The sequence below is a fragment of the Manis pentadactyla genome, chromosome 7 (assembly GCF_030020395.1).
Source record: "Manis pentadactyla isolate mManPen7 chromosome 7, mManPen7.hap1, whole genome shotgun sequence".
NCBI lineage: Eukaryota > Metazoa > Chordata > Mammalia > Pholidota > Manidae > Manis > Manis pentadactyla.
The window spans coordinates 86,634,340-86,652,884 of record NC_080025.1 but is presented as its reverse complement, the minus strand read 5'-3'; the positions used below and the strand labels follow the sequence as shown (position 1 = coordinate 86,652,884).

Below are 18,545 nucleotides of genomic sequence, written 5' to 3'. Positions count from 1 at the left end.
CACTTTGATGTTCCTCTTATCTCATTGAGTAATGAAACTTGGAATAAAATGGAAAAGGAGATGATATGTTACAAATCCTAGGTTTGCCAGTGTTTACATGAGCTCTATGCTTAGGTTAGTAATAATATAAATAGCTAGCTCTCATATATCACTGTGTGCTATGTGCTAAGCACTATTCTAAACTTGCATGTATTAAGTAATTTAATCCTCATAACAGCTTTATATGGTAAATGGTTTATTATCACTCCCATTTTATAGATGAGGAAACTGAGGCAGAGAGATTAAGTAATGTGTCTAAGGTCACACAGTTGGAAAGTAGCAGAATCCTTTTCTACTCTAAATTTTGTGCCAATCATTATATTCTAAATTGTTTATGAGCTTCATTTCTATCATGAATAAATATATCCCATTTCCCCCCACAGGCTGTATGTTTGAAAAGGGGCCCAGGCAGTTTTATGATGACACCTGTGTTGTCCCAGAGAAATTCGATGGTAGGTTTGCACTGTGCTTCAAGCTTCTGTTTTTGTAAGAGGGAATGGAGAGATCACCCTCTCCTCTCCTGCCTTTCCTGAAAACAGTCAACATCCCTACTTAAAGATGCACATCATTTATGATGCACTCGTCTAGAACTAAACTTTACCTCTTACAAATTCTCTCTTCCCTTCAGTGCCTTTCCCTTGCTCTCTAAGCACATGCAACTTGTTGTTTGAGACTTGAAAGCTGATCCCATAATTAACGGAGCAGAACAGAAAGCTTGCTGCTGAGGACGTACAGATGACTAATGTAGCCTCTTTCCTTTTATTGTTCATGAAAAGCTGTATTATGGAACTCAGGAACAGCATAGCTGCCCCATTCCGTTGGTGACTGTTAGTCCTTTTTTTTTTTTTCCTAAGATGTTCATTACTAATGTGACATTACTTTGTAATTGCTTAAAGTAAAGGTAGGAAAGCATTACCTTTTACAGTGTTACAGTGTAAAGGTCCCAAGTATTAGAAATGGGTGTCAAATTAGAATCTTCTTTTCTTGACAAGGGTGGCAGAAGCTGGCATCTCCGAGGAAGCTTGGGTAAAAAGTGAACAGTGAATTGATGTAGTGGTTCTTCAGCGTGGTCTTCGTATTTCCTGCTTGATTGTTTAACAGGAAACGAGCAGGGGCCCTCTGATTAGCTGATTGCTCAAACTTTGGGGTTCACGGCTGTAACGACTTGGTAGCTCTCAGAAGTTTTTAATTGTCATTATTTAAACAGCAGAGTGCATGCTCAGATTGCTTCTCAATCTCTAACTAGTGGCCTGCTCTGTTCCTGAGGCTTTTGCTGCTCTTACACCTCTCTGGAGGGATAAGTCTTAGGAAGGTCTGTTTCTTTATAACCTCCCTTTAAATTGCTAAATTCACTGAAGGTCACAGGTTAAACTCCAATAGGGGTCACTTCTCTGGCCTTATTCAAGACTAGGTGTTAGTCTAAGGTTTGAGTTTGTGTGGTGTGGTCTGTGTTATTTAGCACCGTAAGCAGAGTATGACAATTCTGAAAATACAGCTTTTTCTCTTGAGACAAAGCATGAAGCCTTTCCTTCTTGGAATCACCATCATCACTTCTTTTCATTCTTAGCTTAATATTTTAAGAAATCTTGGTCATCAGTGTGGGCTTATAAGGAAGAAAAATAGGTCAAAAATATAGATGGGATTATGATGTCACTTAACAAGCCAAAGTCACACTAATGTTTAGGTAATCTAACTGTCTTGATTATTCCCTTTGACTTTTAAATACTCAATTTTATACTAAGAAAACCATTTTGGAAGATAATATTAGTCTTTCCTTTTGTGAGAAATAGACAACAAGAAGGAAGAAAAACAAAGAATTAATATTTCATTGCACTAGACCAGTATGAACAGTCATATTTATAGGTGAAATCAATCTAGAAATTATTAAATGTGACAGTGTTTCACTCTTTATGCATAATTGTTCAGTTACCCACATGAAAAAATTTGTAAATCTCAGAAAGAAAAACTGAGATAAATAAAACTGTTGCTGAAATCAATATGAAGAGACACTTTTATATTAGCTAACTTAGACCAAAACACCATAATGATTTTTAGCAGCTATTGAATGGGTAATTTTATTTCTGTTTAATTTTTAAAGTGTTGTTCTTTCTGCAATTAGTTTAAGAGTTGCATTTCTGTCTTCTGACCAAAGGAAAGTTTTTAAAAGCATGTGATTTGGTCTTTTATAATTCACACTTAGTATGAATAGATCAGGTTGAATATATTCGCTCTGAATTATTTCTTTAGTCGTGAAGAGAAATTAATGCATTAAAATGATACGCCTGTAGGGCCCTAGACAATCAATCCTAACGCGACCAATTCCACATATTTTTGAAATGGTTGGATGGAGACAAATGCAAACAATCAGTAGTAATGAAACTGAGTTTGGGGTTTTTGTTTTATTTTGTTTTTGGGGAAAATCAAGATAACTGATCAAATTTACACCATAATGTCTTCATTGTGGTAATTTATTAAGTAGTTTTTTATACCATATATGAATAACAAATAAATGTCATACAAATAAACCTTTCTTGCTTAAAATCATGCATTCACAGAAAGCACAGGTGCACACACATTTTTAAATTTGACTTTTAGAAAAAGAATAGCAAGCTAAATTTAAATGAGTGAAGTGCAAACAAGAAAGGAAGAAAAATTGGAGAATTTTCATTTACTATCAGTTGAGAAAGTGGTAATGCCATTATGAAGGTGTGGAGGGAAGATGGCATAATGATAATTCAGTATGCCTTGAGTTACCCATGAGCTTTTCCCAATTTACCTGAAGTACAGATTATTTAGAGTTTAAAATGCTATTCATCTTGAAATTTTTGCATTAAAATTTGCAATAGTTTTTCATGTGTAGTCAATGAGGTATGTACAGATGGTTATTTGCAGAATTTAATGTGTACAAATAAAATGCCCAGAGCTTAAAATTGATTATTCCCTCTTCGGTGTTGTTCAGAGCCATAAGTAATGGCATTAACAATAAAAAGCAAAGAAGTGTGATTAGATGCTATAGTTTTTAAAGAAATGAATGGAAAAAAGATAGCTATATAAAATTTTTATAAATGAGTGATATATGTGGATTTCTTCTGCTCCTGTGTGCATATATTTTGATTCTTATAGGTTGTTTTCTCTGTACAAATTCTTGGTTCATTCAAAACTTTAGCTATTTTAAACCCTATCCAACGATAACATATTATTTAGAAATCCATAATGTGGTTGTTGTTTTACCATTTTAGCGGTTGGTTTAAAGTAAATTTTAGGTAAATAACATAATGTTGCTAACAATAGAAACTTAATTTTTTTTAAATTTAGGGGACATCAAACAAGAGCCAGGAATGTATCGGGAAGGACCCACATACCAGCGGCGGGGGTCCCTTCAGCTCTGGCAGTTTCTGGTGGCTCTTCTGGATGACCCTTCAAACTCGCATTTCATTGCCTGGACTGGGCGGGGTATGGAATTTAAACTGATTGAACCTGAAGAGGTGGGTTTAGTAGGGTCTTTTTTTTGTTGGGGAAATCAGATATGTTATAATATTAGGAAACATAAATTTGATTAATATGCCAAAAACATTTTTTTTTTCGATTTTAAAGCTTTAGGAAAACCTGAACCAGAAGGTGGGCAAAAAAAGTGTACACTTATAATAAGAAAGGAATGTGTTGCATACTTGTTCCAGATGAACATCATCCTACAGAACGGATGTTGAAAGAAATCAACCAGAGCATCATTTGGCATAAGCCTTTTTTCAAGAATGCATGAGGGTTGGGGATGTTTGATGGTCTTTGAGGAAGAGAGGGTATGCCTGCCAAAGTTCAACTAGTTTTGGGTATGGAGGAATTGTCCTTGTGAATTAGCAGTTATTTGGACACACTTGATCCTGTCAAGGGGTTTGAGAGGAACATTGAAAGCCCAAAGTCATATGCAGGAGGTTGGGGGGTGGAGAATCAGCTGTGGCATATAAAGGCATGCAAGAGCCACACTGGAAAATGCCCACTCCTCAAGTACTTCTTAGGAGTCATAGGCTTGGTAGGAACACTGTTCGTTTTGACTGTTGATAACATCTGTTCTAGTCTGCTGGGCTGTGTACACTCCATTGGAAGGTAGGGATAAAGTTTAAAATGTCACCATAATACCTAAGAAATTACCAAAATGAGGGGACTCTGGATAGAGATAACATGAATAAATGGGACACATTTCCACCTAACTGTTCAACTCTTTTGCCCCCATCCCTAACCCCACATACATACAAATGGAACACTTCCCTGAAGAACTTCTCAGTTCAGTTGTTATTATTCCCAGGAATAGCTTTAGGCTTAAGGCTACTATTATTATTACAACATAACTCACCAGTACCATTTTGGACCTCTATGGAGAGGTGACTTTCATATAAAATGTTTGTGTCTTCTTAAAGATGTTTTCTCTGCTACTGTTAGAATTGACTTTTGTTGACATTAGTCAAGAAAGCAGTGGAAGACAGTTAGCTAACATACCCATATCTGATCATAGTGGCTATAGGATCCAGACATCTCAGAAAGATTGAAAATTTCAGTAAGAGATCCAGCTATTTTGAATCCAAAGTGATTAATTTCATATAGACTGAACATTCTGAACATTTACCAGCTAGGCTAGTAGCCTTATACATCTTAAATTTCTTGCCTTATGAAACCATATATCCAATCATTCAACCATAATCAGATAACATGCCCTAATTTGATATCCAGAAGGTAAGGTCATATTACTTATTAAGATTTAAAAGATTATCTGATTCAAATATGTATTAGAAGAAGTGTGACATAAGAGGAGCAGGTTAGCACAATTAAACCTACTCCAGGTTCTATCAGTATACTAGTAGCACTAAAGGGTTAGCTTACATCCCCCTTGGCTAAAACTGAACAGACATACACACACACAAACACAGGGCTCAGTATCAGAATTTGGAAGTGTCCATTATCTACCCTGGGCTAAATGTTTGGGTGTTAGAATATTGCAGTGTGTCTGAAGCTTAATTTGACAGTCAAAGGAAATTTGTTTTTATGTAGATGTACTTAAATGATATAAGTGAAAGATCTGCAAAAATGTGAAGCACTAAGAAATTGAGCTGAGAAATACTTAATTTGAAAGCCCTTTAGCTTGATGGAATGTGTGCTCTTCACCTATGAAAGATGTTAATCACTACGAGAGTTGGTTCATGCAAGAAGTCAGTATGTTCAACAGAAATTCCTATCAAACAGTTATTTCCCTCCACCTGTGATTAAAATAAAGTAAGCAGAAGCAGAATTTAAAGATTTGTCATAGAGCTATTAAAATAGGGAAGATTACTACATTTTGTTATGACTATTGATTGATACACTCAGAGGAGTAAAGATTCTTATGCAAGTGATCATGTCCTTTACAAAGCAACTGTAGTTTCACTGAGGTAAGTTTGAATAAAAAGGAGACCACAGGACCAAGATGACCATCAATTTCCAGCAGATTCTAAGTTTCTGTGATTTCTTAAATGTAAGGAAGAAATACAATTACATCTGTTTTGTATGACACACCAACATTTAGACACCTCTTATATAGTAGACTCTTAAAGTAAATAATGGGTAATTCAAAGTTAGTAGACCATTTTTAAATATTAGCTAACTCAATGGCAATTGTTTGTAAGCCCTAAATATCTCCTGAATGCTGTGTTTCAATATGAAACACCCTGTATCTGATGGCTTCATTGCTCACTGTTGCATTTGCTTCTATCAGGCTATCAATATGCTGTTGGTTTTTAAATTTCTTCTTTGGAGTGTTCGCAAAACTTATTTAGCCTCTAGCTCACAGTCATCCTCTTCTTTCCACGATACAGTAGCTCTTTTGGGATCTATGTGTCATATAGACTGGACATCTACCAGCACAGCTCATGAAAGGTGGCCCTGAAACCACCATTGTAATTACCTGTGTGTGTTCTTTCTTTCTATTTTATCTTGCTGTTTGAAATGATAGTGAGTGAGACTACTGTCTTGTGCTGATCATCTGCTCTGTATGTTTGCATAGCTTTAGCAAGCACATAATGTCTTTTTTGAGATATTTGAGATAATGAAATGTCAAAAATTATTCATGGATCCTAGGGAATTGTTCCAGTGAATAATTATTAACATAGGAAAACATCTGTAGGGCTCAGAAGTCTTTTGATAATATTCAGACATGTTGTGCTGGAAGAGTTACCAAGGAGTCCAGTAGCCAGGCCCCCTGATGGTGGGTTTCCAGATTTACTGTTGCATATTCAAGCATGATTTTTAAAAAATAAACGGAGTTCTTGGACTTTTACATTTTCTTATTGAATTCATTTGATGAAGTGAGGATACATGCATCATCATTTCAGTCTCCTTGCCTAGAGCCCAAGTTTTCATTTGGAGGATCAGGAGGAGGTCACTGGAAGCTTCGCCACCACCCCCTGCACTCTGTGTTCACCATGCTGCCTCGGCCTTGATGGTGCTGGGGGCAGTGGTGATGGGTGTTCATGTGTGAGAGCTGAATGGACTTTCTTAGTTAGTGGGTGGTCCAACATATCCTGGAAATTGTTTCTGTGTATCTGTTAATCTTAGGTTTCAGTCTTCTGTTTTAGTTGTGGTAACAACACTTAACATTTAATCTACCCTCTCAAATTTTGAAGTGTACAATACAGTATGGTTAACTATAGGCATAGTACTGTACAGCAGCAGATTTCTAGGACTTTTTTGTCTTGCATAGCTTGTCTGCATCTTATAGGCATACTGGTATGCCCCATTTCCTTCAGCTTTATGATGAATGTGAGATTGGAACAGCTCTAAGAATAAATTTTATTGTTTTAAAATGTCTGCTAATACAGTGCTAAGAGTTAGCCAGTATCATAAAAGTCAAACTCTGCTTATGGTATTAAAAAAAATCATCTTTCTCTCTCCAGAGACTTACACTGTATTGTCTTAAAGTTTGTTGTTGCAAGCATTTTGCTTTCTAGGTCCTTCCTGGTGAGGTTCTAGAAAAGAATCACTTATAAATGAATAAGTATTCAGAAATTATTGTTTAATGGAAGGAGATGCTAATAATTTATTTTCATGTCCCTTCCAGGTTTACATGTCTGTTAAAGATTGACTGGTGTCCATTGTTAGGTTTTTAAAGACACTTTATTTAGAAATTATTGCTTTTATTTCTTATTGCCACCCTCCCATTTTACTATAGCTGAGAATATTTACATTAAAATGAAGTTTGTTTTTGAAAAATTAAGCTGTACTCACTGCTCTGACTGCTTGAAGTCATGCCCTTGCTATATCACAGTCTCTGCTCTCAAAAGTGTATACTGATGCACGTGACTAAATTACGTAGTATCTTCATTCAGGGGATACAAATTAACAGAGAGGAAATAGCAAGGATCAGTATTTTAAAAGAAAAAAATAAACCCTGGAGAAAGGATACTGCTAATAAAGTAGGAGAGACAGAATGATCTCTGCAAAGCATTCTATTTTAGTATATGTAACATAGCAACAACTTGGAATTTCATAGACATGGAGAAAAACACTAACCCTATTAGATAATGCTCTCTTGGGGTTGCCTAGGTATGCATGGCAGCTGCGATTTCTGCTCAGATGAATAAAAAGTGGAAATTAATGAGCACATGACTATAGCTGGGGTGGCAAAGGCAGGCTATGCTGTTCTGTAGAGTGCTTCACTAGCCCAGGATGGTGGTGAGGGGGAGGCACACCTGTTTTGAGGGAGGAGGTTTTCTTAAAGCTTTGTTGAAGAACTCCCTCTTAGCCAGATGATTTGCTCCTCCAAAGCCACCTTATAATATCTCTGAGATGTTTCACATGAGGTGGACATTTTGCTTTAGAGATTTTTGTTCGTGGAATCATATACAGGATGACCTTTTCTATTTCCTTTTTTATTTTTAGCATCCAATTACTGTCTTTAAATGAATGCTTAATTTCCAAGTGTAGTATTGGCTACGGTACTAGATTTTATTCTGATGCTGCTTCAGGCAACAAAATTATTTGCTGTTCAGCTTATGAATTTATATACTGTTTCATCTACTGTACACACTGTGCTACTTGTTCACCCATTTATTTAGTATCAAGCAGGACAGCTTTTTTCTTTGGTTTACCATAACTTCAAAAAACACCTGTACAACGAGATCACTAAGCTGCTCTTTCTTGAGCTGTAGTTTTTATCTGAAAAACTAAGAAGGAAAAAACAGTGTATCTCACAATGGGAAATTTACCTCATGTTGGGGAACTGTAGCCTGTTTGTTCTCATTGTAAACAGTCCCTTATTTCCATTTAATTTTGTATCCAAAACAATAGTGACAAAGAATTCTCTTATGATATTTCAGAATGATCACTGCATGCCTGACTTAAAAAGCAAACCAGGACACAGGAAATTTAGATCATGTTAGCTTTTGCTTCTTTACTTATGTCTTTGATTTGGATGTGTTTTGGAGGGTTTGGAAGTTATGAATTAATTAATTGACTTGTGAAATATGCTGATAAGTTAATACTTAACACTACAATGTAATTCTGTTTCGGTGGCAGGTGGCCCGGCGTTGGGGCATTCAGAAGAACAGGCCAGCTATGAACTATGATAAACTTAGCCGTTCCCTTCGCTATTATTATGAGAAAGGAATCATGCAAAAGGTGGGCAGCTAATACAGCATTAAAATTCATTGAAATGTTGCACAGTAATCTGTATGCTGTACTCTAACAGCCACATATCATTGCATTGCTGAAGCAAGGTTTTCACTCACTCTAACATATGTTTATGTCTTGGTTTTGGTATCACAAACCCTTCTGTTTATAAATTTCTGGGCATTATAGACAAATGTGTAATACTGTCATATGGGAAGTAGACATTCTGGAAGTTTGCACTTCACTACGTTTGGTAAAACAGGTTGTTGTAGTACTAGTATTGCATGTTTATATTCCCAGAAATTGTGGATATTCTGCTACATTCTCCACAATTACATACTTCTCAAGTGCTTTTGTTGATAGATTCCAGTACTAACTGAATTCTTACTTTTCTCCTCCTTGTTCTGATTCTGAAAACATTTAGAGTATTTATTGTTCTCATTCTGTAAAATATATTTTTTCTTGCCTGATACCTTGCCTGGTTTCATTACCTGACAGCTTAGCATCCTAAACCATTTACTAAAAATAAATATTTGATCTTATTTTGTTGGTAGAATGAAGTTACATATTTTTTATTCAAATGAGTTTCCCTTAATAATTTGAAAGTAGCTTTTTAAAAAAGAATGTGATAAAGCAAATGAATTACACTTAGAACAACATGGAAAATTTTTGAAGATGGTAACGAATAAGTGAATAAATAAAAAGAAAACATTTGGATATGTGTTACTGCGTTCTTCAGCTTTGCCTGCCTGTTCAGTTTAATTGTCTTGACGGTGAACTATGTTTTCGATTTGTCCATTGTGACTGTTATGGTCTTATTATGCATCCTTTGTTCATTTGTGGGGGCACGAACATAGCCAGATACGATGACCATGGTGTATTTTTATGTGTCCACAGTTATGCCAAGAAAAACTAGACCAACTGTGTGAAACTTAACTAGAACAGAGGGGAACAGCGTCGTTTAGTTTTCTAGGCCAAAGGGAATCAGTGCTCTGGCGTTTGCCAGCTCAGAAGTTAGTACTTCCAAAATCCTGAATAGATAAGAGTGAATTAGATTCTCAATGTCTTCCTCATTGCCTCAATCTCACTTTCAAAATGTACAGGTGTTTTCCTATCTCCTCCTCCTGTCTTCTCCATCTCAACCCTCAAGTCATTTTTAATTCTTCCCTTTCTCTCATCCACCACCCACATCGGCAGCTACGTCTTTTCAAAGGCATCATTTTCCTCACCACCTTCCTAATTCTGGCACATCTAGTGGGCTGGCACAGTAGGTGCCCAGCAGTCCCCTGGGAAGCATTGCACAGCCAAAAAAGGAGATGCTGTCATGATTTGGGTTTGCATGACAGCTTTCACTGAATCGCCTTTTTGAGCAAATTCTTCAAAATGGTTTATTCTTACCTCATAAAATTGTTGTGATTGCTAAATGAAAATGTACTTGAGATACTTAACTTTCACTGTACCTGCACAGTAGAAGTCATCAACAGGTGGTAGCTCTGAGTGTATCCCGTACCCTGAAGCCAGTATAAGCCTACACGTTTGGCCTGTGTGTCTTGACCATTAAGTTCCTCATTAAAAGGAGCATTCAAGGAAAGTATTATGTCTAATCACACCTCAGCTTTTAGACACACTGTTTGACTGAGTAAGGCAAGGATGTCATGCCTGGTCTTAACTATTTTCAAAGGTGTTCAAACTTAATTATTACTAGTACTCCCACTTCCCTATTTCTGTTTATATATCCAGTTACCACATATCTCATTAGTTTACCTTTTATACAAAACAAGAGGCTATCAAATAATCAAATAATGGCATAGGTATTGAAATTCAGATAAAAATATTACTCCTCACAGTTTTTCCCTTTAAGGCTGCAATTGCCAACTATTTGCAGCTATTTGTTTGTCAGCTACTATATATAAGGTAGCAAAATACTGTATATGACAGACTTTTTGGGTGTATCTGTATAATGTAAGTAAAGGTAGGCCATTTAATGGTGAAACATGCAAAAGTTGAAGTCTACTTGTAATCCACACGACAATCAAGGTTTTTTACAAGTTTGGTGGACATGCGTATTTACTCTTCTTCCTCACAGGTGTGGAGCCAGCCGTTCTACCTGCTACTCTCTGACACAACTGCCACTCCCTCATTGCTTCACTCATACTGTTCTCTCTTTCCAGAATGTCTCGCTTTCTCATCTTTTCCTTTTAACATGTGTATCATTCTAATGGCTAAGTAAATTCTAGTAATCATTCAGAGGGAAATTATGCAGTTGTCTAAAGAAAAACAACAAACTGTGCTGTAATATTACATAGTTCAGTGTATGAGGGAAAATGTCTCTAAGACTACACCTATTTATAAACTTGAACTTATGTGTGTATGTGGGATATGTAAAAGGAAATTAAGTGGAAAGATTAGAAAAGAATAATAACCAAGTGGATCCAAACATTTTTTTAAAAACCTGATTATTTCAGTAGTTATGAACAAGAAACAGTGAAGTAATGCTTATTATGCCTTAGAAATAGTACATGTGTGTATTTCTATTTCAAAATCTAGAACTACTTAGAAAAGTATAAAAAAATATTTTAACAGTGATTATCTCTGCATAATATAATGAAAGATGATTATTTATTTTGGTTTAATCTGTAATTTTAAATTGTCCTCCCATATCCCTGTAATACTTCTGAAATTTTAAGCTGGCACATAACTTAAATATCTAGTCTTTCAAAGCACAGTTCAAAAGACAACCTCCTTGTTTAATTCTGATTCATCTCTCCTACAAAATTCATGTTTTGTGTACCTCAGCATTGCAATTTGGGTATAGTTAATGTGTATCACTTTGCATATTGTAAGTGTAATTGTGTTGCTAATAATGGAAGACTTTATTTCCTTTGGTTGGTTATCAGCCCTTGTTCTAAACTCTGTCGCATTTAACATAGTCTAATATATACTAGTAGCCCTAAAAATGTTTATTCAGAAGAAAAATGGAAGCAGAGAAGGAAAATAGAAGGAAGCAGAGTTAAGACAGAGTTTTTAAATAAGAGACTTTAGAATCTTGTTTGTATGTTATACATCTTAATTTCCTACAAGGATTTATCAAATTATTTCAGATTACAACCAATAGCAACAGGTTAGACAAAAAAGCTCCAGTAGCCTAAAACAAATGGTTCTTTCTCTGCATCCCCAAAGAAAACAAAGCAGAATATTAAACACTCTGAGATACGCAGGCCATGTATTTTCTCTTTCTCAAACTGCTTTGAACAAAGGCAAAAGGAAAACTAGGATTTAATGTCATGAAAACTAGGATTTAATGTCTTAGCTTTGTTTCTGATATCGCCTATTTTTATAATTATGGTCATTTCACCATTTCATCTTAATGAATTTGATTTCCTTATTATAAAGGACTGACTGGAGTGAGAATATGTTTATCCTGGGCTCCTCTGTTTCTCATGTACCATAGTAGAGACTGCAATCTCAGTCTAACAGCAGGCTTTCCAAGGCACAGTCCTGTCTCCATTTCACAAAAAGTGAGAATTGAGGATGGTTAAAGAAACATGTCCAAATTCATAAAAACTAAGTATGGACTGTTTTCAAATAAGCATATTCAGATCATTTGGATTCTCTAAATTGGTTCCTCTTACATGGTAAAAAAAATCCTTTGCAAAAGAAGGTTCTAAATCGGAGTCCAGAACAGCAGCACTCTTTAGCAGTGGTTTTGGTTTTTTTTTTCCTAAACATGTATGGATAGTTCCTAAACCTTGAACTCAACCATTCTCCCACATCACAACGCAACTAGCAGTGCCTTTGTGTTACACAGGAACCCAGAGGTGTTGAGTAATTTTCACCTTTCTAAAAATTACTGACCTGTATGTACACACCAAAAGTTACTACAAAGAACTATGTTCATCCCCACCTTCCCACCCTGAGCCTTTTGAGAATCTCAGCGTTCTGTGTTCATGGTGGTGGGGGAAAAGAGGTGCATATTTGTTTCACTCGGTTGTTTAGAATTTCCTAGAGAAACATTACTCTTCAAAATTTAAGTTTGAGACTTGTCATTCCCTACAAATTAGGCTGCTTCTCCTTTATTTCAGGCAGCTGTCACATTTCCTTTTCTCATTTCCTCCCTCTGCATTGTGTATTTTAAATTCCTATCACTTCTTTACACCTCTTACTTCAATTTGACACTTTACACACATCCTTAACTTACACACATCCTTAACTTCTGTCTAATGCATCTTGCCTTCATTTTTAAAAGTGATGTACACAGGATAATGCTGTCCTTCTCTTTATCCATCTTTCATTTAAATAAGGCTATGTATCTTTCCTTTTTTTTTTAGATGAGACAACACAGCATTTAAAAAAAAAATAAAGAAAGAACCAGTTCACCCTGTGAATCATGGAATAACTAGTCTAGTCTTATTAGGAACACAATACATTTTTCTTTAAAGGTTTGTAAGTTTAGTTTTTTTACAGTTTCAGAAATACAATATTAAGATGGAAATGCTGCACCTTAAACTTTCAGTTATTTTACAAGGATATTCCCTTTTAAAAAAGAAAAAATTTTGAGGTGAGATGCCTACATGAAATCATTGATTTTTCCCCTAATAACAGTGTAAATTTACCTTTATATTAAAACAAGCAAACTACTAAGCTTTCTAACTATACCTGGAGTGAATGTAATCATGACTCAAGGTGAACACTTTGCATTTCCCTCAATTGAGCTGTAGCTTATTCCACAAAGGAAGGACTTTTTTTTTTTTTTTTGGCTTTTATATATATCTGCTAATACTTGGTTGCTTTTTCTTCCGTTATCCATCTTTTCTGATATATTGAACCATATTTTTGTTCTTTTCTCTCCCTGTCCCTCTCCACATGGGGAAGGTAAAGACGTTTTGTTTTGTTTTAATGTAGGTAAAATTGATGTATAACATATTTGTTTCAAGTATACAACATAATGATTCAATATTCGTATTTATTGTGAAATGATCACCACAAGTTTAAGTCTAGTCAACGTCCAGCATCCTACATAAAGATGGGTTTTCTTTTCTTTTTTTTTAATTGAAGTATAGTTGATACACAATATTATACCGGTTTCAAGTATACAACAGAGTGATTTGAAGGATGGGGTTTTCTCCTTCATGTTTTCACCAGGTGGCTGGAGAGAGATATGTCTACAAATTTGTGTGTGATCCAGAAGCCCTCTTCTCCATGGCCTTTCCAGATAATCAGCGCCCACTGCTGAAGACAGACATGGAGCGTCACATCAATGAAGAGGACACGGTGCCTCTGTCTCACTTTGACGAGAGCATGGCCTACATGCCGGAAGGGGGCTGCTGCAACCCCCACCCCTACAATGAAGGTTATGTGTATTAACACAAGTGACAGCCAAGCAAGACCTTCTCGCTTTTTCCTTTTTGCAAGATGCAGAGAATCTCTGAATTCTCTGCAGTCTTTGATTTTTGTTGTTTGTATTTTATTTTTAAATAATAATACACAGAAAGGGGCTTTTCCTGTTGCATTATTCTATGGTCTGTATGGACTGTGCACTTTATTTGAGGGTGGGTGGGCGTAATCTAAACATTAATCTGTGTAACAGGAAGATAATGAATGAATGGGTGGGGGGATTTGGGGATTACTTTTTACTTAGGCTTGGGGTAGGGTCCTACAGGTTTTAAGTATGATGAAACTATATCATGTTTATTTGATTTCATAACTACATAAGGAAATGTTCATTTTTTCTGGTTATCTATGGTACAGTTAATTCACATCATGTAAATATCCACTTGGAGACTATATGCCTTGGGCATTTTCCCCTGTCATTTCTGAGTCTCTGCAAGGTGTAAAAAAAAACTACTGTAAATGACAGTTTAATTGTTAGAAATGACTGTTTTTGCACCTCCTGTAAAAAGGTATTTAGAGATTGCATTTGCTGTTTTTTGTTTTGTTTTGCTTTATATGACTCACAGAGGATAACCATAAAATGGGCAGTTCTGTCTGAAGTTGAGTAATCACTATTACTGTAAATGAGGGGCACAGTTTTGGATTCTGGCTCCAAATTGAGTCACAGGCCAGTAGCGTTATGTGTATCTGGTGCCACCTTGCTGTTTAGATACAATTCATACTGTCATTTAAATATTTTGAAGCCCATTTCAGTTAAATAATGATATGTCATGGTCCTTTGAGATCTTCATTTAAATGTTAAATCTGGGATCACAATGAAGCAAAAAATATCTGTCTCCTTTCACTTCCTTCAGTACTAAAAAACATTATTTAATCAGTAAGAATTAACTGTACTAAATCACGTATTATGCTGTTCTAGATACAGCAAGCACTCCATAAGGAAAATATCCAATACACTAAATAGGTACTATAGTAATTTTTAGACATGGTACCCATTGATATGCATTTAAACCTTTTACTGCTGTGTTATGTTGATAACATATATAAATATTAGATAATGCTAATGCTTCTGCCGCTGTCTTTTCTGTAATATTCTCTTTCATGCTGAATTTACTATCACCATTTATAAGCAATGCAGTTAACTACAGATAGCATTTCAAGACAAAGTAGATGACTCGAACCATTTATTGCTTAAAAAATAGCTTACGCTCTGCTCTGCTATAAGCAGCTTTTATGCACACTGACAAATGAAGAGTAAGCTTCAGCTTCCTAAGGGAAACTGTGGAAACTTTTGTAACTTTTGGTGAGATGGAAAATTATTTACAGACTGTCAAAGAATAAGAGGAAGTTGCTGTGTGACATAGTGCTGGCACTGATTTTATCCATCATCTTGCTTTGGACACTCATGTAAATGTGATTGGACTATTTGAAAGATGATTTAAAATTTCATTTCAAAGGTTTTTGTTTTGTTTTTGTTTGCATTTGGAGAACATATAGAAAGCAGGATATGTTGTTCCATTCACCTTGAAAAAGGTAAATGGTGTTTGTTGTCTCTGAGTAGCTTGCTAAATGATGGAAGCACGGAACGTGAATTTTGTTCAATCCATCAGTATCCCAGAGGAACAACATTTTTTAAAGAGTCTGTAGCAAATGTTAAAAAAAAAATCCTAAACACAAGGCCAAAATCAACCTATAAAAGCATTTCATAGTGATTACAGGAAATATTATTGAAAGATGATCTCCTGGCCACCCATTTTCCAACATGACACTTAACAGCTAATGTCTCTAAATTGAACAGTTATTGGGAAACCCACATAACATAATCAATACTATTCACATTTAATCCTATGAAACCAACAAAAATATTCTAATTTCAGCGTATGTATGTAACCTGTTTCCACATATTTCAATGATTTCAATGATTGTTCCACATATACATTATATCATTAGGCCCATTACGGGCTAATAAGTATGCCTTAAAAGTCAGAACTTCTTTCCCCACTATGCTCATATGGTCATTTACAGCACTTAGAATAAAAACAGATTTTAAAATATTCAGCTAAAGTTTTATGGGAAAGAGAATGGGAATATTTGGTAAAATTGAAGAGGAAATTGAAAGTGGGTCTTTAAAATATGATCTAAATGAAAATTAATTGAGGATTTTTTTTTCTCATTTTCCTTATTAAAATTCTAGTTCTAGTTTGCCAGTGGGGGAAAAAATGGGCTTTGGGTTATCTTAAGGGATCAAAGGAAGACCAGATTAATTATGTAATATTTAAGGACAAACTGTATAGTTTGCAGTTGAAGGTAGTACCCACTGAATGAAATAAATGACCAACATTAAGGATATTCCCAATAAGAAGCATTCAAAACATTGCATTAAAAAAGTCCTGGGAAATGTATCTAAAGTGTTTTTTTTTTTAAATTCTGTTTTTGTTCTACTTTTTGTTTGGCTGTGTTTTTATTTTCAGATAGATTAATAAATCTGGCAGCTGATTTCTGCAAGATTCTTGTGTTTTGAATTTCTAATTGAATTGGCTACTCAAACATAGAAGTAAATTAATTATAAAACATTTTCTTTGAACTGGATTAAAGAGATTAAAAGAAACACCACCCTTAACGTTTGCTGCCTCTTGATGATGACATCTGATTACAACATACTAATTACCTAACATACTAATTAAAACAAAGAACATTGTATCCCAAATAACTAAAGAAAAATAATTTTCCTTAAGTTATGCTTGTAAAAATGCTTAAAAATAAAAGTCCACAAAGCTGATAATGCAAAAAAATTTTTTCAAATCTGCATCCTTCCCAAGTAGAAGGATCTTGGAGACATTTAACTGAACCTCCTTTTTACAGATTGTATTAGTTTCCTGTAGATGCTGTAACAAATTATACATGCAAGAGCTTAAAGTAGCACAAATTTATTCTTCTACAGTTCTAGAGATTAGAAGTCTAAAATGTGTCTAAAGGGCCTAAATTCCAGGTGTCTGTAGGGCTTGTTCCTGCTGAAGCCTCCAAGGGAGAACCCCGTTCTAGTTTCTTCCCCATTAGAGGCTGCTGGGATTCCTGGCTTGTGGCTCTGCTTTCTCACTCCAGTCTCTGCTTCTGTGGTCATGTACCTTTCTCCTCTACTGCAGTCAGATCTTCCCCTACCTACCTCTCATAAAGACACGTGATTACATGTAGGGTCTGCCTACATAACCCAGGTTAATCTCATTTTAAGGTCTTTATACATCTTTGAAGACCCTTTTGTGAGATGAAGTATCATAGTATCATTTGCAGGTTCCTGGGATCAGGATATGGGTCTGGGAGCAGTGGGGGGTGTGGGGTGGTTATACAGCCTACCACACAGGTGAGGACATTGTGTGGTAAAAATACCCAATTATCTTACCTATGGGCAGAAAAGTTAATTGATGGAGCTACTTAGAAATGACTGAAGAACATTTTTGTTTACCATTGAGATAGACTCATTTTACTATGCTTTAATGGTACTTGCAAAGCATTCTATATTAAAGTTCATCTATTTCACTAAAGCATTTGGTAATTGGATCAAGTTTTTAGATTATTCAATTTCCCCTCATGTAACATAATGTAAACATGTAATGAGAGAAAAAAATAGATGTGATAATTACAGAGTAGTAGTACAGTTAACTCTGTTGTCTAAAATAGATTGTATTTTTAAAAATTTCTTTTGGTGCTAGTATGAGTTGTTACATGGGATCTTAGCATCTGCAAGTGATTCTTAACTTATTAGCTAAGAATAATATATAGACTATGTTACCAAAAAGAAAAAAGACCTCTAAAAATATGAGTCAAATTTATATGAAAAGGAAAATTATTGCCCAGTCTTGTAACATTTGGCCAGATGATAGGAGTTTCCTAAATGAGGGACTTTGTCTATCAGGCAGCTTTTGCAGAGCTTATAATGAAAAAAATATTACAGAGAAGAAGGCCATCTAAATGTTTCATACTTGGTATCTAAAAAGAGAAAAACTAAGATTTAAAAATAAATGAGTGAACTATTTTCCAGTTGCAATTTGATATGAGGAAGGGGGAAAATGAGTTATTAAAAGAAAAATCTAGAAACTGGTAAAAATAATAGAAGGAAGTTAAGGCAAATGGACATATTGCACAATTCTGATAAAAATTGTGTAAAAGCCAAGTTTCCATAATTACTGTTGGAATTATACTGAAGAATTTGGCCCAATTTATTCAATTCAATGAGTATGTTCAGGGCTTGACTTTTTTTTTTTTAAGCATGAGACACATTTAGAAATATTTACTTATAAAAAAACAGTTTATGGAAAAATATACTTTAAGAAGAGAGAATTTGATTCAAGTAGTGGATGCCTTTCAAATACTGATGGTTTCGGAATGTTCAGTGAAAAGTAGTGGTTTATGAACTCATGTAAGGTAGGGTTTTTTTTTTTTTTTTTGCTTTTTGTTTGTTTTTTCCTATAGACTCCAATATTCTTAAT

The 18,545-nt window shown here is 35.1% G+C and overlaps 1 protein-coding gene across 6 annotated transcripts in view; it reads left to right on the top strand.

The window, feature by feature from the left end:
* ETV1 (ETS variant transcription factor 1) overlaps positions 1-16,669 on the top strand; it is an 87,579-nt gene extending 70,910 nt beyond the window's left edge. For 5 of the 6 annotated variants that reach the window (XM_036894496.2, XM_036894495.2, XM_036894494.2 and 2 more), the window contains 4 exons: positions 423-491; positions 3,355-3,524; positions 8,578-8,679; positions 13,813-16,669. In XM_036894496.2, the coding sequence (XP_036750391.2) occupies positions 423-491; positions 3,355-3,524; positions 8,578-8,679; positions 13,813-14,034 (563 nt within the window). In that variant the 3' untranslated portion in view covers positions 14,035-16,669. The remainder of the gene's footprint in view (positions 1-422; positions 492-3,354; positions 3,525-8,577; positions 8,680-13,812) is intronic. The other variant, XM_036894497.2, reaches the window with a different exon arrangement.
* The last annotated feature ends 1,876 nt before the right edge of the window (positions 16,670-18,545 follow it).